Raw genomic sequence first — 27,448 nt, 5'->3', positions numbered from 1 at the left:
TCCAGGGCTGGCAGGAGGGGGAAGAATGAAGCAAAGTCAATATGGCTTCACTTATGTCCCTGGGGTTTTCTTGCTCATAATTCTGCCAGAAGGAGAAAGCTTCTTTGGGTATCCAGAAGAAGCCCTACAGCACTCATTTTCAGTCATTTTTACTGGGGCCCAAGAAAAACTGTTCACTATACTTCTCCAACTGGGTCAGAGCTCTTAACTTGCTATTCTAAAGCACATGGTGACACGGCCCCCACTGTGCGTGCGTGTGTGCTGCAGTAGAGGAAGGCAGCTCATGCATAAGAACGATCCAAAAACATGCTGCAGGCAGATGGAGGCACCTTCAAAAATGGGAAATGCCCAGCAACAGGTACACTTCAGCAAATGCCCTTCTGATCATGAGGCGCATCCCTGCATACCATGAGGGCGTGCACACATGACCTCGCTGGAATGGGTAGCTGGGTGGCGGGGAAGGCAGGAGCTCGCCTGCATTCCCCGACAGACCAGATGCTGACATCCTCCTCTGTGCCCCCACAGCAGCAGTGGTGGTGCGGCAGAAGGAGATGCTGAGAATGGGAGGACTCACATCCCAGGGCCCGAGCACGAGAGCAGCTGCCACACTTGGTGCAGCCTCTCCTGCCCCCCCGGTTCACTGCGAGAAATGGCAGCCCAGGGGGAGCTGTTTAGCCTGACCGCCACTGCCCAGATGATCGCCAGCCAAGGTTAAGCCAACCATAGCTTTACTTAAGCCTCAGTTCAACTCGGGCTTGGCACGGGGGCGCTTCACAGGTGCCGCTTAGCCCAGGCTGGGCTGGCGTGTGAATACCCTTCATGTCTGCAACAAAGACTCATTAAGGAAGGAATCCTCAGGCTGCTTGAATTAATCCTACCATTTGGAGGAGGAGGAGGAGGAGAAAGCCCTATGAACTGGCCAAGCTGAGGCCTGTGGGGTGGGTCTAGCTGCTCCTTGCAGATGTACTGTGCCAAAGGAAGAAACAGGTATTGTAGATGGAGCAGAGGGGATGCAGACGGGGCCATATGCATCCTAGCTCCTGTCCCCTATCTCCTCTATCCTCCATAGTGCTCAGGGTGGCGTAATATCAGGCCGATCTTCTAATACCCTTCCCATTCACCATAAAGACATGCTGCAGTTTCGCTTTCTTCCTGAGCACTTACCAACCTGCTTCTCCACTCGCATTTTTTTTTTCTTGGAGAGGATCAGCAGCAAAACAATTATATGCAGCAATTTTATTCACCAAGCAAGGCTGTGTTCCTGAGGTTGGCCCATTCACACAGCTCACTGGCCTCCTACCACAGTGGGAGGTAATGGCTGCTTGTTGTAAAGTAGCTGGATATTCCAGGGACAACAGAGCCAAAAGCACTGGTAGGGCAAGTGAGCTGCTGGCACTGAATCTTCTCAGGGAAAGATTCTAGGGCTGTTTGATCAGTGCTGGGCCCCCTGCAGATTCTTCCCAGGAAATGAGAGCTTTTGTTCTAAGCATTTGAACTGGCTATGGTTGGAACTTAGCCTACGGGCCACAGGAAGTCAACTTGTTGCACATTCTTATCACACCAGGCTCTAAGAAAAACTAAGTGGGGCTTGTTTGCTGCTCCTTATCATGACTCCACTGAACTGTGTTCCAGAAAAGAAGAGAACAAACCCTGGGCAATGGTGCTCATTCTTCTGCCCCGGGCAAGTCTCAGGCATAGCAATATCTGTTCAGCACCAGGTTCAGCTCCAGCTACCTTGCCAATGGCAAAGCTCCAGTGGTGGCACTAGAACAAAAAATATGAGCCAGTACAGAAGGGGAAAAAACCCACTTACTGGTGTGGGAAGGGCAACTTTGTCCCACTATTAGGTTTCTGAAGGGAAAACAAACAGTACTCTCATCCTAAGCAGAAATGGACAGTAGATAACAATAAAGAAAAGCATTTTGAGTATATTATAAAATGCCTTCCCTTTAAATTAGCACAAGGGTCTATCAACAGGGGAGTGAGCTACTTGTCTGGGGGAGGCACTCACACCCCCTTGTCTGCCACCCTCTGGAGCCACCTTGGTAAAACTCAAGAGGATTCCTCCAACATTGTGTGGGAGCTAGACTAGACAGGCCTTGGGCCTGGGCCAGCAGGACTGTTCTTATGTCCTCAGCGGTCTCCCCTCAGGCTCTGATGCCCTCAGACTAATGCCCTCAGATTCGCAGGCTCCACAGCAGGATGGTTGGTCATTCCATGGGGCTTCTGCAAGTGGAATAAACTTGTTTCAGAACAGCGGCTCAGTCAAAAGAGGAGAGTGCTACTTGGCTCAAGGTGCAGCTCTAAGATCCTTAGCTATATAGAACCAAATGCTGTTCATAGAGAGCTAGAAGCACACTCAATATGCTTTTAGAGTTACTTCCAAGATCCGAATGCAGTTTGAAGTTGTCTAGCAAGCTGAAGTGCTTAGTCTGAAGTGCTCCTAGCAATGGAAAGTCCACGTCATATTTTTCCAATCTTCAGGTTGCTTTTTATAACTCGATATAAACTTCTCAGATGTAAATGGAATAATTTTAAAGCAAGTAATATAGGAAAAAGCTTTCCAATCATAATTCTAGATTATGGCTACAACAAATAAGCAAAACAATAACTAGTAAATGAAATAAATTTTTGAAGGAAAACTAACTGCGGCCTTGTCTCCTCTAAAGCATTTGGCAGGGAGGCTGGAAGAATATCTTGATAGAGACTGCTGGGCTTGGCATTTATTGCAGGACTGTACCTTTGAATATTATAATTTTTGAGACCCTTCAAAATGTAGAACTGCTACTTTGATTCTTAGCCTTTTGTCTTCTTAGCAGAGGAGAATTAAAGATGCACACAGATCAGTGGATTTACACAGCACAGTGTTTATTGCAAAGAAGGAGGACATGACAAAGCGTCTTAACTAAAATTTCAAACAGAATGCTTCACAAACATAAATATAAATTTCCAGGCCCAACATTCACAGAGCCATGTGACTGAGCACTAACTGAATCCAATAAAAACAGCAGGAACCTGGCTCCATGCACAATAATATCAGGAAGTTCTGACTATTTCAAACTAGCTCCCCCGCCCGCCAGAACAAACCAGTATCTCCCTAAAGAGCAGCAAAGGCTGCTAAACTTTAAAAACAGCTTCAACTTAAAAAAATACTGGTCCACATGTTGAGCAAGTGTACAATAGTGTTTCCAATTATCCTTGCTGCTGTGGGTGTCTAAGGAAGTGCTGGCAGACTTGCATAACAGCTTTAATGCAAATACTTAAAATTGTGCACCAGCACTTTAGGAGTGCAACTTAAACATATTACTTCCTATTTTGCTTGCATTCCCGAAGTGCAGATCTGCAACTCTAAACATTTTCACTCTTGCACAAGACTGCCAGTAATTCCTTAGACACTCGGAGCAGTGCAGGCCAATTGGAAACATCAGTGTAAGCCTGCATGACGTGTGGGTCACTATTTTACCCAGTTTTTTAAAAAAGTGCAGCAGCTGCTATACGACGTTCTGAGCATCAGTGGACATGAGGGTACTTCCAGCGGAGGATGGCGCCATCAGCACTTACACTCACAATGTATTTGTTGTTGGGGCAGATCTTCAGGCAGGTGATGTTGCCACTGTGGCCAACCCCAACATACGTCACTTCCCCCTCATTATAATCCCACACTTTCACTAGGTGGTCATCACCTCCTAGGGAGAGAAGGGAGGAGTGTTAGGCTTTGTGAAAGACTGCCAATGTTCTGCTCTAGGACTAAAATGAGCTGAGTTTGGGAATGAAATGGAAAGTAGATGGAATGCATGGTGCTAAACATTATGGGTGAATAAGGGGACTGGGCATCATGGAAAAGAATGGGGGAGGGAAACAGGTTTGGGAGACATGAGAAAGAGACATGAACCTGGGCTGTGAGGATTGGCTCCCCAATCTTCCAGTGGCTTCAAGAGGAAATTCAGAGTGCGGACACTCTTTTTTTCACTTTTCCATAGCTAATGTAGCTTTCTTCTCCACTGTACCTCTTAAGCTTCAGTTCTAAGACTTATAGGCTAGCACTAAATCCTACCAGCATGTAGGAGAGCATGGGGAAGAAGCTTCTCTGTAGAGGAAGAGCAGCACACATCTAGTACATGGAAATATCAGGCCCACTTTTCATTCATTCAACTTACCAGTAACAAAGTAGGTTCCATCTGATGTGATATCCATCCCATTGATGGAACCAGAGAGGGAACCTTCTAGATCTCTGATTGGGGATCCATCAAACACCTCCCAGTAAGCAATCTGGAAGCCAGAGGAAATCAGATATTTTAAAAAGCGGTCTGCGGTTTTCCACACACCAGCAAGGAACCTGTTTCATAAGCTTTCTAAGATTGCTGGGTGCTTAGGCAGAAACTACAGCCTTGCTAGACACATTGCTTCTCTTTGCCCCACATAGTTGCTCACCTTTCGGTCTGTTCCACTTGTGATAAGCTGGTGCTCATCCGGATGATAACACACACACTTAAACAAGGTGTTGGCCAGGATCATCTGACGTCTCATGAAGCGTCTAGGAAAAAAATCCCCAGAGTTTCTGAAGCTACATATTGTCAAATCAAATCAGATCCTTCAGCCAGTAACTGAAACTTTTTAGATACCACATTTATCTGAATAAAAGAATCCTCTAAATGTAAGACGTCCCCCTTAAAAACTGCAGGTTAAATGCAGGTTATATCTGTATTTATTTGAAAGGAAAAAGACGCTGAATTTAAGATGGACCCCCCCCCATTTCTAACATCAAAGAACCTGGAAAAAACCTAGTCTGGTTTGTGATTTAGGGAACAGCTACGTCCCTCTCTGCTGCTGGAGTATGTGAAAGCAGGCACTGAAATCTCAGAAGTACCAGAGTAACTCCTTGGTTTTTTGGCCAATGTAGCCAATTCTGGCCTTAAGACATTCCACCTGGCCCTTTCAAGATCATCCACTCTGTGGAAGAACAGTGATACAATGATATGGCTGCAGACAGCCACGCTTTGAAACAAAAACAACCTTACACAAGATCCCAGATTATGCACGTCCCATCGATGCTAGCTGTGACACACTCCCGGTTATTCTTCTTTATCTTAATGCATGAAATAGAAGAGATGTGCTCTTTCATGACTTCTTCCAGCTTGCGTGTCTCCTTGCCAACCTCCCATACTCTCACCTGCAACCCAAGAGCAGAACCAACACATGTAGCAATACTTCAATAGGGAAAATGCCATCTACCATTTTCACAGTACTTTTTTTTTGTAAGTGCTCTCTCACACACTATTTCAGCAATCCTTAAAACAACCATATGTGGTTGGCCAGTACCACTATCTCCATATTATAAGGCTGTAACTGAGGAATATTGCTTGCTTAAGCCCACTGAACATGTTTATGGCCAAGAAGAAATTTGAACCAGGGACATGGAGCTCATATGAATGTACACTGCTTGATTTCTATTTGTTTACTCAGCATTTTATGACACAGAGCTAATGTGAGACCTGTCTCTCACTGCAAAGAACTCTGTTTCAGCTGATATTGGGTGATATGAAAGATCTGTCTGTCATGCTTAGTCTGTGATGGCTCATTCATACATGCAAGATGTAACTTGGTATTATAGTCAATGAGGGATAAATACCGTTCTACATTAGATACCTGAGCCTCGAGACATTTTTTCTTCTCTAATGCAACATATCCTGCAGTGTTTGCGCTTCCCTGATGTTGGCAAAATCTGCAAAGCAGATCCATAGACTTTGTACTGTAGTTGGCAGCAAACATGACATGCAGCACTCAAGTGCCATAATGCTTCATTCCAGAGTTGCTGTAGATGCACAGCAGTCCCAATGCTATTAAGAGCAAGCACTTGTGCAAGCTCTCTAACAGTTATTTCCATTGTGGAGAATGGGAAGAACTGTGGCAATGCTACTGTGCACAATCACTTGTTCTCAACAAGGTCAGAGTTGCCGGCACATCTGCAGCAACCCTGGCATGGAGCATCCCAGTGCTGAAATGATGCGTGTCATGTCAACCAGTTATCATAGGACTAAGCAAGAAATTACTGACTCCAGCTCATCACTCCCTTCACCACCTCAACTTAGACATCTTTAAAAAAGGACCAGTTTGGGTCACCTAAAATTTTCATGCCCTTTGCCAGAACGTTTTTAAAAAACTCTTTACCAGAGTATACTGCTAACTGCAAGGAGGCACCTTTTAAAGTAGTGACACTCTTACATTTAGCAGGATGAGAGCAACTGTCCTTACCCAGCCCCAGCACAGCATCCTGCCAGTGGCTGTTGCTGGGATCTCCCTGGTGTTTTTGTTTAGATTGTGAGCCTTTTTGGAACAGCAAACTATCTTTTTTTTTTACAGTGCCTGTAACTCAAAGTGCAAATGAATATTGGGCTCTAGTCTGTATAGTGGAAGGGAGAGAGGAATAGGAAGCTCCAGAAGGGAGCATGCAGAGAATATCAAGGCTGTATGATCAAGGGAAAGGCTCAGACATAATAACCCAAAAGAAGTTATCATATACAGTACATCAGACAAAGAGACATGGATTTTCCGAGGCTGGTTTGGTCAGGGAGAGGAAAGCGCGTTTCTCTTTTACATTCCAGAAACCAGGGTGGATAATCACTGGCAACCAATCCTTCCACTACCTTCCACCACTGGCAGCATGTCCCAATACCATCTGAATCTACACCTACAGTAACCACTTTCCTTTAATATCCAAAGCCAGAGACAAACACAACAATTTTAGCTTTACATTACCTGTCCTTCACCTCCTCCACTGATGATTCTTTTGCAGTCACTTGTAGTAGCCACAGCTGTCACACCCATGCTATGAGCATGTTCTATCACATACATGAGCCGCCCAGTTTCTGGGGTGAAGGCACGGATTTTCCCATCATTCCAAGCTAATGCAATACAGAAAAAAGTTCACGGAGAGCAAAAGATCTCTTCCACTTCCTCCTCCGTCACCCAATTAGTGTTTGCTGTTTTGCAGTTAGCATGGCTGGTTGCCACTAGCATAGGTACAATCCCATTATTGAGCTCACCAATGCCCAAAGTACATAGCTTTCATCACCTACTCTTGCTATGAAAAATGCTAAGGAGGTGATGGATGGAGCACTGCATCTCTCTTCAGCAGATGGACCTCAATGTTTCTTATTTAGGAAGCAACAGCTGCAGGGTTTAAGCCACTAGGCATTCTCAACACTACTTAATTCTCTACCACAGCTCCAAATTATGTAGTGGAGAATCACAGCTTACTTTTACTGTTCACCCAAATTCTGCAGCCACACCTTCCTCTAATGCAGGGATTCTCAACGTGTGGGTCCCCAGATGTAATTGGACTCCAACTCCAATAATTCCCAACCAAAGGCCACTGTGGCTGGGGATTATGGGAACTGAAGTCCAATAACATCTGGGGCCCCACACGTTGAGAAACCCTGCTCTAATGCAACAGCACAATTTCTAAAATGCGCAGAAGGTTCAATCCCTGATATCTCCAGATAGTGCTGGGAAAGACCTCTGCCTTTGTTGACAGTTCCCTCTTGTACGTTGTTTTACTTTTATTGTTTTGTTTGATCTATTCAAATTTCCTTTTCATTCACATATAAAACCTCAGTAACGCAGTTCCCTGTTCACCTTAGCAAGCGCTAGATAGGATTCATGGTCTGGCTAGCAACTAAAAGCCATTTGAAGCAGAAAGCAGATGTAAAGCGGATACTTCTGCACTCGACAACGCAAGATGCATTTACCTGAAACGATACTCTTGCCATCCCTCATGAAATCGATGGCATGGCAGGTCATGTTGGGGACTGTTATTCGTAGCAGTTCCCTGTTTTCAGGTGTATACCAGACACGGATGTCACTCTGGGAGCAGGTAGCAAACAAGTCAGATGTACCACTGCAAAAGGCAGAAAGTAAGGGTTGGGAAGGCCTGGGCAGGAAACAAACCTCAACTACTGAATAACTTGCTATGAAGTAGCAGATGCCAGAAGTGGGCCACTGACCCCCTGAAGCTTCTTTCTCATTCAGAATGACCTGATAAGTTCTTCTTCTGACAAAAGCCAAAGTCCCTACAGGGAATGGCCAATATTGAGAAACAAAATCTAGCCACTTTTAGGCAGATTCTGAGCCCAAACCTGCACTCCTGAGAATTATGGGTGAAAATTCAAATGTCACAGATTTGGAGACCTGCTCCGGGAAAGAAGATAATAAATGCAGAGCACACAGGGCACCAGGAAGACCCTGCATGGGTTTGTTACTGGCCAGCTTGCCAGGCAGCACTGCCAGGTGGGGGGCCAAAATCATAAGGCAGGCCAAAACATTCCAGTGCAAACTGGAGCAGCAGGGGGGAAGCAGGAAGGGTCTCTGGGTTTGTTATTCTTCTCCAGTATCTTCAGACAGTATCTTGCCTGTCTCAGAGTACTGTGAGATGTGGAGCAGGCAAACCCTTTTCTGAATGTGGAACCTCTCTCTAGAGTCTCTCCCAGCCCCCCACAACTCCTCTCCTCTCCCAGCAGCCATTCTCCCTTGCCAGTATTCCACCCCTTTCCCACCTCACAAGGCCCTTCCCCATATCTTTTTCTTTCTTTCTTTTTCTTTCTTTCTTTCTTTCTTTCTTTCTTTCTTTCACTTTACCTCAGTCTAGCACCAGCAGTGCTGCACCTATTTCTGTATGACGATTGAAAGGCCAGCCTTGGACCCTAACCCATTGTTTTAAATTTTAATAATTCCAAACTATTTGGAAATGGCAAGGGGAGAGCTGTGTTACTGGTCACCAGTAATGTCACAAACACTAGCCAGTTGGTTCCTGCGATACTCAAACCAATCACATTCTATCTACAGCAAGGCTGCTCACCTCTAGCCCTCCTGCAGATGCTGGCCTACAACTCCCATAATCCTTGGCCACTGTGGCTGGGGATTATGGGAGTTGTAGTCCAAAATCAGCTGTGGGGGGGGCAAAGTTGAGTAGGTCTGATCTACAAGATAGTTGCAAGAACAATGCAAGTGCTGGCTGTGGGGAAGAATTGCATTGTTGCTGGAAAACTATAGTGGTTTGTGTGCCGGGAAAATGGGGATTCCTACAGTACAATAAAAATACTTCTTTGACAGAGGAAGTTTGAATCTTATTAACAAGTAAAAATGGAACATTTATGATTATAAATTGATTTTCTAGAAAGGTCCTGAGGTTTGTTTATGAGGATGGCAAATAACCATATGGCTTGGTCTCTGCACTAACAATATTGTAAGTCGGAGTCCTAGTGCAGCGCTCTTATAATTATTATTATTATTATTATTATTAATAATAATAATAATAATACCACCCCCAGTGAGGCACTACCTTGGCGTGGTTGTGGGGCTTGTGTGCTCTGATGAAGGTGAGAGCTATGCCAGAGGTCCAACCATACTGGACAGGTCTCACCAGAGGAGCCAGACAAAGAGTGCCTCTCCCATCAACAATATGGTGAGATGTAACTTTAATAAATCTATACCGAATCAGTCGTCACCCGGGTCAACAAGGACCACGCCAGATGCTATAGTCCCTGGACATCTGGTGGCAAGTGGGCAACAGGACTCAGGATCTTCAGTTGAGCACCCAGGGCTGGAGACAGCAAAGTTACTGGAAGAAACGTCGCTTAACCGAAAAAAATATATGAAAAAGGCCAACAAGGAAATAATGATCTGCTATTACAAGTCTAGTCCAACTAGAAGAGGTTATTTAAAAAGAATGTACCAAATTTGGAAAGAGAAGCATCCAGACACAGAAATAACAGAACAAAGGCTAGCAGACCAGAGAAGATTCATAATAAGAAATAAAGTATTCACAGGAGTTGAACTGGAAGAACTACAAAGAGCAACACAGGCTCAAGATATGGAAGAAGAATTATCACCAATTGAAGAAGTTGCTCAGGCGCAGGTGGAGGAGGTGTTGGAAGTAGAAGATGCCACTGTTGCTGAACTGTTTCAAAATCAAAACCAGGCAACCTCTCCTTTGCCTTCACCTCAAAATCCCAAATGCCGTTTAACAGAAAAGCAACAAGAACTAAAGCAAAAAAATAACTGAGCACATGAACCAAAAAACCACCAGGGTTCGACTTCCAGCTCTAAAAACAGTTGCCAAAAAACAACTTGCTCAGGCATTAAAAGATGTCAATGCTGCACTTGCAGAAATAACAACCAATAATTTGAAAGAAACAAACCAACTAATGTACACTGCAGCAACAATAACAACACAAGAGCTAGGATATAAGATCAGTGGACCTGTCAAAAAAGAAAGTAAGTACATCACCTAAATGGAAGATTAGATTAGAAAATAAAATCTCCAGGCTTAGATCAGATGCTAATAAATTGAAAGATATGAAAGACAAGAAGCTGAAGAATGAAAACACCAAACAGTATCTGATCCAAAAATACCACCTAGATTCAAGGAAAATTAGAGAAGTCCTGGAAATAATAAAGCAGCAAATAACAGCAGTGTCAAAGAAGATTAGCAGATATGAAGCCAGAATTACACAACACAGGCAGGATCTCCAATTCCAGTCGAATCAGAGACGTTTCTACCAAAGCATAGGAGAAACTGCAAGAAACGTAGAAACACCAAATAAAGAAGAAACAGTGCAATTCTGGGGGAAATTATGGGACAATCCAGTAGATTATTTTAAAAAAGCAGGCTGGATGAAAGAGGTCAAAAAATGTAACCAACAAATGCAAGATCTAATAATAACACCAGAATTAATAAGTGAAAGATCAAAGAAAATTAAAAATTGGACTGCGCCAGGCAACGATGAACTGCATGGCTTTTGGCTTAGACACCTAACAAGCCTTCATAAACAACTATCAAAACAGTTCAATCACATTATGAAAGGCGGTGATATTGAACAATGGCTAACAACTGGGAAAACTCATCTCATAATGAAAGACCCAGCAAAAGGTGCCGTTCCAAGTAATTATAGACCGATAACCTGCCTCCCAACCATGTTCAAATTATTAACTGGAATAATAGCAGATGAAGTGATGCAACACTTATTAACTAACAAACAGCTTCCAGTTGAACAGAAAGGAAATTGTCTGAACACCAGAGGCACAAAAGACCAGCTGCTGATTGACAAAATGATTTTAGAAAATGGCAAGAGAAGAAAAACAAATCTAAGTGTTGCGTGGATTGACTACAAGAAAGCCTTCGATTCATTGCCGCACACATGGATACTAAAATGTTTAGAAACAACTGGTGTCAGCAAAAACATTCAGATATTTATAAAAAAAAGCAATGAGCATGTGGAGTACACAGTTAACAATCAATGGCGAGGCACTTGGACAGGTTAGCATTAGAAGAGGCATTTTCCAAGGGGACTCACTATCCCCTCTATTGTTTGTAATCGCCATGACCCCACTTTCACAAATAGTAAACAAAACAGGCCTCGGATACCAAACATCTAAAACATCCAGTAAAATCAACCATCTGCTGTACATGGACGATCTGAAGTCGTATGGAAAGTCCCAGTCAGAAATCGAATCACTGCTAAACACTGTCCGTATATTCAGTAGCGATATAGCAATGGAGTTTGGACTAGACAAGTGTGCTGCATTAATAATGAAAAGAGGAAAAATAAGAAAAACAGAAGGAATAGAACTGCCCAATGGAAGCAAGATCAAGAACCTGGAAGAGAAAGAACCTTACAAATACTTGGGCATTCTCCAGGCTGATAACATTGCACACACTGAAGTTAAAAGAAAAATGGGAAGTGAATACATCAGGAGAGTTAGAAAAATCCTAAAGTCCAAACTCAATGGCGGGAACACCATACAAGCCATAAACACCTGGGCTATACCTGTTATCAGATACACTGCAAGAATAATAGACTGGACCCAGGGAGAGCTAGAGACGCTAGATCGTAAGACCAGGAAAATCATGACCATCAATCATGCTCTGTACCCCCGCAGTGATGTAGATAGGCTCTACCTCCCTCGCAGCTCAGGTGGAAGAGGAATGCTGCAAGTCCATCAAACAGTAGAGGAGGAGAAAAGAGGCCTTGAAGAATATATCAAGGACAGTGAAGAAGATGCACTTCAAATGGTCAAGAACGAGAAACTATTCAACACCAATGAAACAAAGCAGGCTTACAAGAAAGAACAAGTCAAGAACCGAGCAGAAAAATGGAAAAAGAAGCCCCTGCATGGTCAATATTTGCACAATATAAGTGGAAAATCAGACATCACCAAGACCTGGCAATGGCTTAAGAATGGCAACGTGAAGAAAGAAACAGAGGGTTTAATACTGGCTGCACAAGAACAGGCACTAAGAACAAATGCAATAAGAGCAAAAGTCGAAAAATCCACAACAAACAGCAAGTGCCGCCTTTGTAAAGAAGCAGATGAAACAGTGGACCACCTGATCAGCTGTTGTAAGAAGATCGCACAGACTGACTACAAACAAAGGCATGACAAGGTAGCAGGGATGATACATTGGAACATCTGCAAAAAATACAAGCTACCTGTAGCCAAGAATTGGTGGGACCATAAAATTGAAAAAGTTGAAGAGAATGAAGATGTAAAAATATTATGGGACTTCCGACTACAAACAGACAAACATCTGCCTCACAATACACCAGATATAACTGTAGTCGTGAAGAAAGAAAAACAAGTCAAAATAATCAACATAGCAATACCAGGGGATAGCAGAATAGAAGAAAAAGAAATAGAAAAAATCACCAAATACAAAGATCTACCAATTGAAACTGAAAGGCTGTGGCAGAAAAAGACCAAAATAATCCCAGTGGTAATTGGCGCCCTGGGTGCAGTCCCAAAAGACCTTGAAGAGCACCTCAACACCATAGGGGTCACAGAAATCACCATCAGCCAATTACAAAAAGCACCTTTACTGGGAACAGCCTATATTTTGCAGCGATATCTATAATAACCAACAGTATTGATGATAAAATTCAGCCATCCCAGGTCCTTGGGAAGGACTCGATGTCTGGATAAAACAAACCAGTCAATAACACCTGTCTGACTGTGTAAACAAGAAATAATAATAAGAAATGTATAAATAATACATGCATCTCATTTGTTTATTGACTGTACCACAGACACTCCGGCAGTATTCCTGTTTGAACCAGGGCTGTTTCTGCCCCACACAAAAGAATAAAAAACCCAAACAATACTTTGCTCCCAGAGAAGCCAGATGTTATGCAACTTGCAGAATTAAATAGCTAGTTTTGCAAAACTTTGGCTTTTTTTAAAAGCAAGGAGCAGAGATGGGGGGTGGGTGGGGTGAAGCCCAGTAGGAGTATGTGAATGACAAAACATGACTGAAAGCCAAGAGTGAGTGGCAAGGAGCCATGTAGGATACAAAGACACAATGCCTTAAAAAACTGGTTTTAATATTACTGGCATATAACTGGATATTTTAAGAACATAAGAACAGCCCAGCTGGATCAGGCCCAAGGCCTATCTAGTCCAGCATCCTGTTTCACACAGTGGCCCACCAGATGCTTCTGGGGAGCCAACAGGCAAGAGGTGTGTGCATGCCCTCTCTCCTGCTGTTGCTCCCCTGCAACTGGTATTTAGAGGCATCCTGCCTCTGAGGCTGGAGGTGGCCTATAGCCACTAGACTAGTAGCCATTGATAGACCTGCCCTCCATAAATTTATCTAAGCCCTTCTTAAAGCCATCCAAGCTGGTGGCTGTCACCACATCTTGCAGCTGAGAATTCCATAGGTTAATTATTCATTGTGTGAAAAAGTACTTCCTTTTGTCAGTCCTAAATTTCTTGGCAGTTTCATGGGATGACCCCAAGTTCTAGTGTTATGTGAGAGGTATAAAAAATTCTCTCTATCCACTTTCTCCACACCATGCATGATTTTATAGACCTCTATCATGTCTCCCCGCAGTTGTCTTTTTTCTAAACTAAAAAGCCCCCGGTGTTGTAGCCTTGCCTCATAAGAAAGGTGCTCTAGGCCCCTGATCATCTTGGTTGCCCTCTTCTGCACTTTCTCCAGTTCTTTAATGTCCTTTCTGAGGTACCAGAACTGTACACAGTACTTCAAATGTGGCCGCACCATAGCATTGTATAAGGGCATTGTATGATATTAGCAGTTTTATTTTCAATCCCCTTCTTAATGATTCCAAGCATGGAATTGGCCTTTCTCACAGCTGCTGCACATTGTGTTGTTTCAACGAGCTATCCACCAGAACCCCAACATCTCTCTCCTGGTTAGTCACAGACAGCTCAGCCCCATCAGAGTATATGTGAATTTGCGTCCCCCCACCCCCAAATGCATCACTTTACATTGGCTAATATTGACCCACATCTGCCATTTTGTTGCCTACTCACACAGTTTGGAGAGATCATTTTGGAACTCCTCACAATTTGTTTCAGATTTCACTACCTTAAATAGTTTAATGTCATCTGCAAGTATGGCCACCTCACTGCTTACCGCAACTTCTAGATCATTTATGAATAAATTAAAAAGCACTGGTCCCAGTACAGATCCCTGGGGGAACCCACTTCTTACTTCCCTCCATTTAGAGAACTGTGTATTTATAACGACTCTCTGTTTCCTTCAACCAGTTACCAATCCACACATGAACCTGTCCCCTTATCCCATGTCTTTGATGAGGAACTTTGTCAAAAACTTTTTGAAAGTCCATGTATACTATGTCAACTGAATCACCTTTATAAACACACCTGTTGACACTCTCAAAGAACTCCAATAGGTTGGTGAGGCTATGCTGGTTTTCCTTCAGCAGGACCTGTTCTTCTATATGCTTAACAATTTTATCTTTGAGAACGTTTTCCATAAGGATGTCTGGCACAGACATTAAGCTAACTGACCTGTAATTTCTCAGATCCTCCCTGGATCCCTTTTTCAAAAACACTGTTACATTGGCTACTTTCCAGTGCTCAAGTACAGAGCCTGATTGTAGGGATAAGTTACATATTTTTGCAAGAAGGTCAGCAATTTCACTGTTGAGTTCTTTAAAGACTCTTGGATGGGTGCCATCTGGCACTGGTAATTTGTTAATTTTTGTTTCTTTTCATACTGTTTAGAATGTAATCTCTCATCACCTCTATCTGACTAAGTTCTTTAGGCTCAGGCACAGATATATGCTCAGTATCCTCTGCCATGAAGACAGATGCAAAGACAAAGAACTCATTTAGCTTCTCTGCAATCTCCATATCCTCCTTAATAATCCCTTTCACTCCCTCATCATCTAACGGACCAACCACCTCCCTGGCAGGTTTCCTGCTTCTGATGTATTTAAAGAAGTTTTTGTTATTCCCTTTGATGCTTTTAGCTAAATTTTTCTCAAACTCCTTTTGCCTCCCTTATTGTCTGCTTGCATTTCTTTTGCCATAGTTTATGTTCCTTTCTATTCTCCTCATTTGGACAGTCCTTCCAATTTCTGAAGGAATTCTTCTTCCCCTTTATAGCTTCCTTGACTTTACTTGTTAGCCATGCTGGCATCCTCCTGGACTTGGTGGTACCTTTCCTCCTTTTTGGTATATATTCTAACTGGGCTTCTATTATTATGGTTTTAAATAAACTCCATGCATCATGGAGCAAAATGATTTTCCTTTTCAGTTTTCTTTTTACCAAACTCCTCATTTTAGAGAAGTTTCCTCTTCTGAAGCTCAAAGTGTCTGTGTTAGACTTCCTTGGTGATTCTCTCCTTGCATGTATGCTGAATTTGATGACACTATGGTTACTGTTCCCTAAAGATTCCACAACACTGGCATCTCACATCAGATCCTGTGTACCACTCAGGAAAGTCGCCTTCTCTTTGGTTGGTTTCATGACCAATAGTTCTAGGGCTCAGTTGTTCAGCATATCTAGAAATGTTTTATTATTTTCATTATTTTGTCACTAGTATTTTTAAGCCTGTTAAAATAACGGGCACTAGTTGGGGACGGCGGCGATGGCCAGGCGCCCAGAGCAGCAGCAGCAACCACGGCTCGCCCTGCTGAGCTGCTGCCTGCTCCTCCCTCCCTGGGCTGGGCGTGAGGAGGAGCTGCAGCTGCTGCTGCTGCCGGGGCGGGCGGGTGGCGGTCTTCTCCTCTGGAAGCCGCCGGTCCCTGCTTCTGCCTGCCGGCACTCGGCAGCCAGCGGCTCTTCCTGGGGGGACGACGCCGCCGTCCTGGGAACCACCCGAGGGCCGGCAGCTGCCGAGCAGGAGGAGGAGGAGGAGGAGGTGGCGGCTCAGCGCAAGACCCCCCCCCCCGCCCGTCCGGCTGCCGCTCCCCTGGAGCCGCCACCCCCCCCCGCCAACATGGCTTTGCGGCCTCCAGCCAGCCGGACCGCCCAAGGGACAGGCGCCGCCCCTGTTCTTTTCGGCAGGTGGGCCAGACCCGCCGCCGCCTCTCCTATCCCTGCGGCCGGGCTGCACCCGCCGCCACCGCCTCTGCCCTCCCAGTGGCCACCTCTGGCCTTTCCACGGCCGGGCGAACAACCGGCCAACATGGCCGCCTGGTGCCGGCGGCCGTGTCTCCCTCGGCCGTTCTGGGAATGCGTGGAGCGCATGCCCAGAACGGCCGAGGGAGACATGGGCGCAGACACCGGAAGACACGGGCGCACACCCAGGGACTTTATTATAGAGGATTATTTGAATGTCAAATTACCCAGTCTATGTGTGGGCAATTGAAGTCACCCATTATTACAGCTCTGTCTCTCTGACACCTCCCTGATTTCCTTCTACAACTCCCAATCACTGTCAGATTTTTGATCAGGAGGGCAATAGCACATTTCTAGTAGCACATTTCATTTCAGGCCTTGTATTGTTACTCAGAGTTTCTGTGAAGGACTCCAGACTTCCTAGCATTTCTAGCTTGTTAAGATTGTATCTTTTCTTTAACATATAGTGCTACTCCACCACCAATTCACCCCTCCCTATCCTTTCTATAGAAGACTGGTTCTCACTGTTCCACCATGTTTCCGTTATGTCCACTATACCTATGTTTTCATTAGCAACCAAGCATTCCAGCTCACCCATCTTGGCTCGGATGCTTCTGGCATTGGCATATAAGCACCTATATGCTGAATCTATTACCTGGTATCTGCTATCTTTCTTATGGCCATTTGATCTCTTTGACAAGCAGCTTGCACATCCTTTTGTCTGCTCTTTACCTGGTTCTACTCTGTCCCCTTCTAGTTTATTTGAAGCATTTACACCCTCATAACTTAAGGGATGGCATTTCCTGAACTGGATGCTGCCCAGCTCCTGTTGCCTATCCCATAAGCATCATTTTAAAAACTTCTCTGTGACATTTTTAATTTGTGCTAGCAGTATGGTCCCGTCTTGGTTCAAGTGGAACACGTCCCTTTTGTATAGAGTCATCTTGTCCCAAAATGTATCCCACTGCCTAACAAATCTAAACCCCTCCTCCCAACACCACAGTCTCATCCATGCATTGAGACTTCTCAGCTCTGCCTGTCTCACTGGCCTCGTGCATGAAACAGGTAGTATTTCTGCGAATGCTACCTTGGAGGTTCTGGACTTCAGTATGCTACCTAGTAGCTTAAATTTGGCTTCCAGGACCTCCTGACTACATTTCCCAACATTGTTGGTGCAGAAATGCACCATGACAGCTGACCCCTCCTCTGCACTGCCTAACAACCTATCTAGATGCTATGTGATGCCCACAACCTTAACACCATGTAGGCAAGTCACTGTGCGATCTACATGAGGGCCACAGACCCATCTCTCTATGCCCCAATGGTCGAATCACCCACCACTAGGAGGCCTCCACCCCACTGGAGGAGTACCATCTGTGCAAGAGGATAAATAATATAAATAATATAATTATTTATTATATTAAATAAATAATATGGGCTCATCATCCATGGAAGGGGTCTAAAGGAGTGTTTCCTTCTTCCTCAGAATGATGTCCTCCTTCCCTGAGACCTCCATTCTCCATGACAGCAGAGGAGCCGTCAGCCTGGGAGTGAGATGCCTATTAACACATCTCTGAAGGTCTCGTCTATGAACCTCTTTGACACTCAGAGCTTCTCCAGATCAGCCACCTTGGCTTCGAGGGAACAAACTTGTTCCCCGAGAGCCAGGAGCTCCTTGCACTGAGCACACACCCATGACTTCTGCCAATCAAGCAGATAGTCATACAAGCAACACTCTGTATAATGCACTGGGAAGTGCCCCCTCCCCTGCTAGCTTTCTATCTTCATGACTGGTTTTGTTGGCTGTTTAGAGTATTCAGAGATTGCTTGTTTGAAAGTTAGATCTTAGCTGAAGTTGTCAGCTATTCAACAGTTTAAACCTTCTTTCCCAAGAATATGAAAGAGGGAGTAGTACTTACCTTCTCTTCCCGCAAGCTCTCCCACACACTTCCCTGCTAAACTCTATGCAAAACTCCTATGACACCCATTTGCTAATTCCTGTTTGCTAAGTTCTGATCACTAATTTCCCTGGCTGCCTCCCCTTATGTAGAAAATAGGCTTCAAACTGAGGCAACCAGGCTCAACAGGTGTCACTCACCTCAGCCCTAGCTGGCACCTCCCACTGTCTCTCTCCAGGCAACACAGAAACTAAAACTGAAAGCCACCAAGCCACCAAAACAAGCCCTGGCAAAAAAAACACACACACACACACACACACACACACACACACTCTAAAACTATACCAGCCCCTCAAAATCACCCCCTCTTCCTTTCTGTTTGCTACCTTCTCAGGTCTGCTTTCCTCTTCCCAGAGTAAGCTACAAACACGCTATCCCTCGCCTTTTAATTCAATGAAAGTTGGCTTGAACAGGAGTTGAAACTCCGAATTCTCAGCAGAAATCTACATGTGTGGAGTTACAGAAAATACACAGCCCCTGTGTACAATTTTTTAGCATAATTCCTACCAGGCATATTATACTGTGACAAAGAAGTCATTTTTTGAACCTCTCTTAAATTAAGCACCAAATGGAATATTCAGCTGTATGGGGACCAGAATAATAAATTAGACTGTGTATTTAAAATGCCAGTGTCCAGATCTGTCCAGAACATACCAATTCCCTTTGCTAATTCCTTGTAGATCATTAGTGAATGGGAGTGCCTTCATTATTGCACGCAGGAAACTTCAGTGAAGTTACATAATGTAACAACATAACAACCTTGCTAGATCAGGCAAACTGCTGCAGGAGTAAGTCTTGCCTCAGTGAAACCCAAAATAGATCATGAGGAACTCCAAAAGGATATTTCCTTTTATTGCTTCCTTGATTCTACTGGTTAGCCATGCTGGCCTCCTCCTGTCAGAGGTACCTTTCCTTCTTTTTGGTATACATTCTAACTGAGCATCTAATATTGTGGTTTTAAATAGGCGTCATACTTTCTGGAGCATTTTGACCCTCCTGACTTTCAACTTTTACTAGTCCCTCATTTTTGAGGTTTACTCTTCTGAAGTCCAAAGTGTTTATGTTGGACTCCCTTGGACATTCTTCACTTGCATATATGCTAAATTGGATCACACAATGATCACTGTTCTCTAATGGTTCCATAGCACTGAGATCTTGTACCAGGTTCTGATCATCATTCAGGATGAAGTCCAAGGTCACCTTCTCTCAGGTTGGTTTCACAACCAACTGTTCTAAGGCACAGTCATTTAGCATATCTAGAAATTTGACCTCTGTCATTACCTGAATGTGAATTTACCCAGGCTATGTGAAAGTAATTTACGTCACCCATTATTACAGCTCTGTCTGTCTTCCTCCCTGATTTCCTTCTCCAAGTCCAGGTCACCTTCAGCATTTTGATCAGGAGGGTGATAGCATGTCTCTGGTAATACATTTCTTTCACGTCTTGTATTATCACCCACCACATTTCTATGGAGGACTCCAATCCTCCTAGGTTTTGTAGTTAGTTAGATTCCATTCCTTCTTTAACATACAGTCCTGTTCCACCCCAACTCCACCTCTCCTTGTCCTTTCTATAGTTTATATCCAAGTTCTTGAGAACAAGACAAGTTGTCTGGTTTGTATGGGTACTAAGCCCTTTAAACATATTTTCCAGGGGAAAGTGGGAAAGGATATTGCAAATAAATTGTTTATGAGTTGTTATTTTTATACTATAGCATTACATTTCAGAATACTGAATCCAAAAGTTTATGAAAAGAGATTTGCTTCTAGACCACACCAGATTAGTTCACTGAATGCTCTAGAGTTTGGAATTAGATGAACAGATTGGTAAGAACCAAAGCAAGGAAGGTTTTGAAATGCAGCTGTGGTTGTAAAATTAAACCACAACTTTCCCTAAGCACCATAATAAGTCTCATTTGAGAGACATTAGGCTGCTATGGTAACAACTTGAATATAACCCCAATAGCTCATCATACTGAGATGATGGACAGTATAGTAGCCCTGTGTAATTTTTTATTCAACAAAGCCCAGGAAGTGCAATCAGAAGAAGTAAGAAATGGAACAACTCATCAAAGTGCATCTCCTTTTATGCCAAGTATCCTGTGGTCTGTACATAGCTGAATAACATTAGCACTTTGAAGTATTTCAGAATAAGTCAAGACAGAGAAGAATGTAGCAGGGTTCAAAGGTTGCAATGAATTCTGTTCAAGAGTAGAAAACAGATTATTAAAGGGGAGATATGCCTGTTGGCACTCTGATGACAAGGGTAACCTGCAATTGTTTCAGGCACTCATTTTGATGTAACTCAATAAAACGTTTGACACTGCATGAAAGGTAGGGCAGGAGAAACATCTGTGGCCTACAAAACCCACCATGTCCTTCTGTCTTAAGTTGCCAGTCGCCATTTGGAGAAAACAGCAACTAAACCATCATCTTTAAGGAATGTCAATATCTCAGCACTGACAGCAAATGGGAATTCACCTGCTCATTCATAAAGAGAATATGAATAGATGATTAACCAGTACAGACAGCACAGTCAATGGCATGACCAGAGCCTAACAGAACAAACCACCTTGTCATATACAGAATTGGCCATGATGTAGTAGATCCCTTCTGATATTAGCCATGGATTAGATTATGTGCCTGGTCTCGGACAACTGTTCTGGATGGGGTTGCACTCCCCTTGATGGATCACAGGCTGGGCGTGCAGTTGTTTCTGCAAATAGAATGTCATTCAACGGAAGTGTCATTTAGATGCAGGCCCACCACATGGCAGCCACTTGTCCATAAGTGGATCTCATGTAGCTGAAAGATGCATCTCTGAGTCAACTCCATGGGCAGGGCCAACTGATTGGGTATTTCCTAAGGAATCATTGCAGTCTTGCGTACATGGCTGAGTTATCCGGATGCAGCCCATAGCCACAAGGGATCTAATTATTTAACAAGGATTATTGTTAACAAGGATTCCCATAAGAATTACATCTAAATTAGGATTACATCTAAAGTGCACTTGTCAGGATTAAAAATGGGAGCTGAGTTATCTTTTGAATTGTATAGTAACTAGCTGGGCCAGGTGCAGAGCATCTGCGCCTCCGGCTGGCCCAGCCACTGCCGCTGTTCTCCCCACCGCCCCCTGCTGGCATGCCTGGCCGCTCCACCCCTGCCCGCTTCTCGCCCTCCTCCCCACGCTTTCTGACAGACCAGATAGCCGGCCTGCTTCTCCCTCCTCCCTCCCCTCCCCCGCTTTATGGCTTGTGGGCCGGCCAGAAAGCCACCCCGCCACCTCCTCCGGCGGCTGGGCCAGGTTGGCCCGCCGCTGCCTCCTCTGGCGGCCGGGCTAGAGCCAGGTCGGCCCACTGCCGCCTCTGGTCTCCTCCTCCTGGCGGGCGGCCAGGCCGGCCTGCTGCTGCCTCCTCCAGGTGGCCAGCCTAGGGCCTGGCCGGCTCATCACCGCTGCCTCCTGCCGAGCCAGGGCCAGGTCAGCCTGCCACCTCCTCCTGGCGGCCGGGCGGCCGGGCGAGGGCGGCCCGCCACCGCCTTCGCCCTCCTCCTCCTCCTGGAAGCAGGCCCAGGCTGGCCCACCGCCGCCTCCTCCAGCCCAGTGCCAGGTTGGCCCACTGCCTCCTTCTCTGGGTCGGGGCCAATTCAGCCTGCTGCCACTGCCATTGTTTCCCATCCTGTTGCTAGCTCCAAGGCAGCTGCTCTCGCAAGAGCTGCCACGCATGGGATTAGCGACAGGTATGCCTAGGAGAAATAAATATATAGAAGATAAAGTCACATCTCAGAATAACGTTCCTTCCAAAACTAGAATATGAAGTGGACTATGCATATTTTTGTTTATAAATGTACATGCAGCACAGAATCTGAATCAGGCAAAGAATCTGGCAAGTGTCTAGCAAACATGATTACAAAGCAAGCTTAAGAAATGCAAGGGCAGTGATGGCTGAAGGACCAAAGCAGCAGAATTTTAGAGGGGATTTCTAATGGGCAAAACTCCCTCCCTTTCCCTTGACTCCCATTACCTGTCAATCCAGCTGATTCCTCCCTTCCTCTTTCCCCAAAACCATTCAGTTCAAAACATTCCCTTTAACACAAAATACACCCAGTCTGGATATAGGAATTAATTCACCACCAGATATGTTAGAAAGAACCAGTAGCCATCATTGTTTTTGTAATGGTGTGCTCATGTCTTCTTAACAGATGTGTATAGTAGCCCTCTGAAATTTTCTGCATGCACCTTAAGATATCGGTTTGTATGCTGATTAGTATAAAGCAATATTGAAAGAAGTTCTAAATAAGTCTCTGTAGTATGTCAGCACTGGGCATTCCACCCAAAATTCTGAGGCAGAATCTGGGTGAGCATATATGTTTTTGTTATAGCAGAGCAGGACTGAGTCTACAAAAAGGACAAGACAATAAGAGAGTAAATCCCACTGCTTCCTTGTTTGCTCCGATTTTTGCAATTTCCTATAGGCTATAACCCCCAAAGTCATCCCTATTGACTGAGTGGTGATGTTAACGATAAGGAAATTCTTGCTTTGTAAATCAGTAAAGGTAAAATGTGCCGTCAAGTCGATTCCTGTGGTAGATAAGGTTAATAAAGCACAATACACTGCTCCCAGATGAAAAGTGTTAGCCTGCTGCTGCTCTCTGCCAAACCTGCAATGTCTTTTCCTTTTATACAGGATAAAGAGAATATTTGGGTCACACTTACAATGGGAAAATGATATCATGGATGGCCTCGCTGTGGCAGGTGGCTATGAGCTCGTCCTTAAAGTCTGCATACGAAAAGCGATACATCTGCGCTTCATTGGTTCCCACAAAAAACTGGTGGCCCTGTCCTCGTGGTGTGATGGATGTGACGGCACCTTGCAACTGAACTTTTCTGTAAAACCAAAGGAAGGTTTCATACTGAGGATATTGCCATTTCTGACCACTCTTCCCTCTTAGTCCTTGCCTTTCAGTTTATTACCACTTTATCCTTCCTTTCATTGAAGACTCGCAGTAGAACCTAGCCTCAACAATCAGGAAACAGTTTAAGCCTGCTGTCTTTTTAAATTCTCCCTTATAAATTAAACACCCTTGCATCCCACAAAAGAACTATATCATTTCCCCAGAATCTATTAACAGAAATTTTCCTAATGTCTTCACTCTAAAAACTGCGGTTCATTTTTGTTTGACAATTCAGGATGCAGAGGTGAACAGCATCAGCAAATTTTAACAGATTTGTACTTCAGTGCTGAATTTTGTAAACTATCAGATGTTAAGCCTATCAGATTAAATGAAGAACTCTTGTGTGAAAATTAACATTTCCCTTGATTAGCGTTCTAGTCAAGACCCACACAGTATTATGTATTTGTTTATTATATTTGTACACTGCCCCAAACTTCTATCTCTGGGTGGTTTACAGCAACATAAAACAAATTAAAACAGAAATTAAAACTGTAACACAATTTAAAACCACAAGCCTAATTAAAAAGCTTGGGTGTATACATGGAGGTTATTCACAAGAGCAGCAGAAACCAGGCTAAGGGAGCCCAGCCCGGTTCCTGCTGCTCATGTGCTGCAACGGGAGCCACATGGCTCCCGGCAGCAAACCTCTGTAAATGCCCCCACCCTTAAATAAGGTTAGTGGAGCAAGCACTCTGCTAGCCCCATTGACCTGATCATGAGCCACAGCACAACTCTGCACCACGGAGACTCACAAGGAGACCCACAGCTGGGAGGCTAAAACAAGCCTCCCAGCATGGGAGTCTCCCCAGAATGCCTCGTGCATGTGCGTGGGGCATGCTGGGACTTCCAGGGGCTGCGGAGACTCACAAGGAGATCCCTTGCTAAAACAAGCTTCCCAGCATGGGGGTCTCCCAGAATGCACCCCATGCATTCTGGGGGCCAGGAGGCCCCTGATCTTCACTGCCCCTAATCATGGGGGCAGGCTAGCCACTCATATGCGGCAAGAGCAGGCTTGACCCACTCTCCCCGCCAAACTCAACTCTCCACACTGCTCGTGTGGATAGCCTCAAAGTCTTTTACATCTTTAAAGACTTTTTAGAAGTTTTCAGAGATGAGGAGGCTCTTATTTCAGCAGGGAGCGCATTCCAGTCTTTGGGCGGCAACAGAGAAGGCCCATCCCAGAGAAGGCCCACGAGCTGGTGGCAACTGAAGATGAACTTCTCTGGTTGATCTGGGCGATGGGGCTCATGGTGATGAAGATGTTCTCTTAAATATCCTGGGCCTAAGGCTTTATGAGTTACAACCAGCACTTTGTATTTTGCCTGGAAACCACTTTGTAGCCAGTGTAGTTCTTTTAATATAGGAGTAATACGGTCTCTTTGAGATGACTCAGAGACCAACCTGGCTGCCACATTCTGTACCAACTGCAGTTTCCGGACTCCATTTAAAGGCAGCCCCACACAGAATGCATCTCTGTAGTCAAGTCTGGAGGTTACCAGCATATGTAGCACTGTTCTGAGGTTGTTTATCTCAAGAAACGGACACAGCTGGTGTATCAGCCAAAGCTGATAAAAAGCACCTCTGGCCACTGCCTCGGTTTGAGACACTAGGGAAAGGTTTGGGTCCAAAAGCATTCCCAGACTGCGTACCTGTTCCTTCTGGGGAAGTGCAAACCTATCCAGATCAAATTGTCTCCTGACTCTGCACAATAAGTACCTCCATCTTATTTGGATTCAGACTCAGGTTGTTATCCCTCATCTAGCCCATTACTGCCTCCAGGTAGGCATTAAGGAAGGTTATGCCTTATCCCGATTATGTTGACATGGAGAAATATATTTTGGTGTCATCAGCATATGCCCTGCACCAAAAAACCCCTGCACCAAAACCCCTGATTATCTCTCCGAGCAGTTTCATGTAGACATTGAAAGCACTGGAGAGAGTATGGAGCCCTGGGGGATGTCGTCATAAAAGTTCAGGTTTTGAAGAACAGTCTCCAAGCAACACCATCTGGAATCTGCCCCAGAAGTATTAGCTGCTCTGCTTGCAAAATAACTCCAAAATGAATCCAGCTTACAGAATCTACCTCAAAATTTGCTTCAGTAGATTTCAAATTGAGATATCAAAATAAAGGACAGCACACTTCTTTTGTAGTAGACTCACTTCATCTAGTGTTAAGAGGTAGATGACATAACATAATCATAATACATTGGAGGGTGACAGGTCTCTAAATAGGAGCATTAAGGCTGTAATCCTGCTTATTTGGATTTATAAACAACTCATTGTACTCAGTGGTCCTTGTGAGCAAACGTGCATAGAATCCGGTTGTATGAGATCACTTTGAAGTGGACAAGATCAGAACAATGATCTAAAGTGCAGCACAGTTGGATGAAAACCAATATAGAAACAATTAACAGTTGTGCCATTTTGTGCAATGTATCAGTTGTTGCAGTTTCATTGTGGCTTGCAACTACCTTGTACACAATTGTCCTTACCTATGAATGTTCAGTAACTTACTTGATTATTTTATAGTTGGATCCTGAACAATGAGCTACAATTCCAGCTCCAGAGCCGATGACTAAGCCGCCTGCCTTCAGTAAAAGCAAGGCTGTGACTCCCTAAAAGAAAGCAAGTTTAAGACACTTATGCACTAGCCAAATCACTGCATTTGTGCAGCTTGACTGGAGAGTATTTGTCTAGCTCACTGAGGTGGCATGTATACAATTAAGATCATTCCTTTATGTGTACTCCTCTATCAAACCCATGGAAACAGGCACAGTTATTATTAGCCAGCCATGTGAGAAGACCAGGGAAAAGAGCTAGAACAAACAGAGGTCTTATCCCTAAATCATGATAAACAATCACATAGCTGCCTACCCACATACACAACTGGGGCCTAAATTCATCATCCTAAAATGGTTTGAAAATGAGAATATTACTGAGCTGCAGCATACTAGCCAGATTAGTCTCTTGCAAAAAGAAAAATGAACTGTGGCACCTTAGGGTCAAATCAGACATGACCTAAATGTATCATATGAGCTTGTTTTTTTCTTCATTAAAATAGTAGTTGTGAGAGAAGGGATCAAGATCAGGACCACAGTGCATGAGAGGAGAGCGCATTTGATCCTTTCTACTTGTAGAGTGGATCCAATCCTGATTGCTTCCCCCTGCAGCTGCTATTTTAGTGAAGAGAAGAAGATGCCAGCAAAACAATACATTTCGTATCACATCTGGTTTGTGCCTTAAACACTAACTAATGTATTATGGCATAAGCTTTCATAGACAGCAGACTTGATGGATAAAGAGAAGAGTGAAGTAACAGATATAGACTAAGATATAGGGGGAGGGCAAGTAAACAAAAGAGACCTTAAGCAGGGGCGTATCTAGGGTAGGGCAGGCAGGGCATGTGCCCTGGGCGCCACTTGAAGGGGGCGCCATTTTGTAAAATTAATTTAAAAAAAAAAAAGGCTGCCGAAAACAAAATGGCCACTGTGCTTGCTCAAACGGCCTCTAGGTCATGCCAGGCCTTGCAGAGGCCATTTGAGCATGCGCGGTGGCCATTTTTTCAGTGGCCTTTTAAAAAAAAAGATTATTTTTAAAAATGGCCACTGCACATGCTCAAATGGTCCCTGAGAGGCCAGCGGGGTGAAGGGGAACCTTTGCAAATCCCCCCAGCCTTTAGGAAGCCCCCCAAAGGGGCTACAGGTAAAAAAAAATTAATATAATATAAGACACTGTACACATATCCAGATTGGCACTATGTACAGAGAATCAGGGCTTGTGAATACTGAGCTGATGCTTATGAGCTAGGATTGTATTCATTTGCTTCTTGTGATAAGTGAGTTAAATGTGATGTCTTGCTAATATGGCTATTAATGGTGAGTTTGTCTTTGAATAAGTGTGGAATCCTTAGTATTAAGGCCCACTGGGAGTTTCTTGCTCTCTTTCTCTCATTTTAACTGTCTTTCTGAAAGACTAGAATATATTCCAAGCAGCGACACAGTTTACTCTGCATATCCTTTAATTATTTCCAGAGTATCTGGGAAAAGTCAAATTCTCCATTGATTTTTAAAACTTATGTAATAGTGATGCTATAATGCATAGTAGAGAATTAGACAGGCATGTATTTATTTATTTATTTATTTATTTATTT

General features: G+C 44.2%; 1 protein-coding gene across 2 annotated transcripts in view; it reads right to left on the bottom strand.

Annotated features, from left to right (window-relative positions):
- Positions 1 to 2,847: 2,847 nt before the first annotated feature.
- The window catches only part of CFAP52 (cilia and flagella associated protein 52), a 55,030-nt gene continuing 30,429 nt past the window's right edge, over positions 2,848 to 27,448 (bottom strand). For both annotated transcript variants that reach the window (XM_053301759.1, XM_053301760.1), the window contains exons 7-14: positions 25,813 to 25,913; positions 23,060 to 23,230; positions 7,749 to 7,897; positions 6,757 to 6,902; positions 5,019 to 5,170; positions 4,432 to 4,534; positions 4,158 to 4,269; positions 2,848 to 3,686 (exon numbers count right to left, since the gene is read on the bottom strand). In XM_053301759.1, the coding sequence (XP_053157734.1) occupies positions 3,511 to 3,686; positions 4,158 to 4,269; positions 4,432 to 4,534; positions 5,019 to 5,170; positions 6,757 to 6,902; positions 7,749 to 7,897; positions 23,060 to 23,230; positions 25,813 to 25,913 (1,110 nt within the window). In that variant the 3' untranslated portion in view covers positions 2,848 to 3,510. The remainder of the gene's footprint in view (positions 3,687 to 4,157; positions 4,270 to 4,431; positions 4,535 to 5,018; positions 5,171 to 6,756; positions 6,903 to 7,748; positions 7,898 to 23,059; positions 23,231 to 25,812; positions 25,914 to 27,448) is intronic.

The sequence above is a fragment of the Hemicordylus capensis genome, chromosome 2 (genome assembly GCF_027244095.1).
Source record: "Hemicordylus capensis ecotype Gifberg chromosome 2, rHemCap1.1.pri, whole genome shotgun sequence".
NCBI lineage: Eukaryota > Metazoa > Chordata > Lepidosauria > Squamata > Cordylidae > Hemicordylus > Hemicordylus capensis.
Note: the sequence above shows the minus strand (reverse complement) of the source record. Positions and strands in the feature narration are given on the sequence as shown.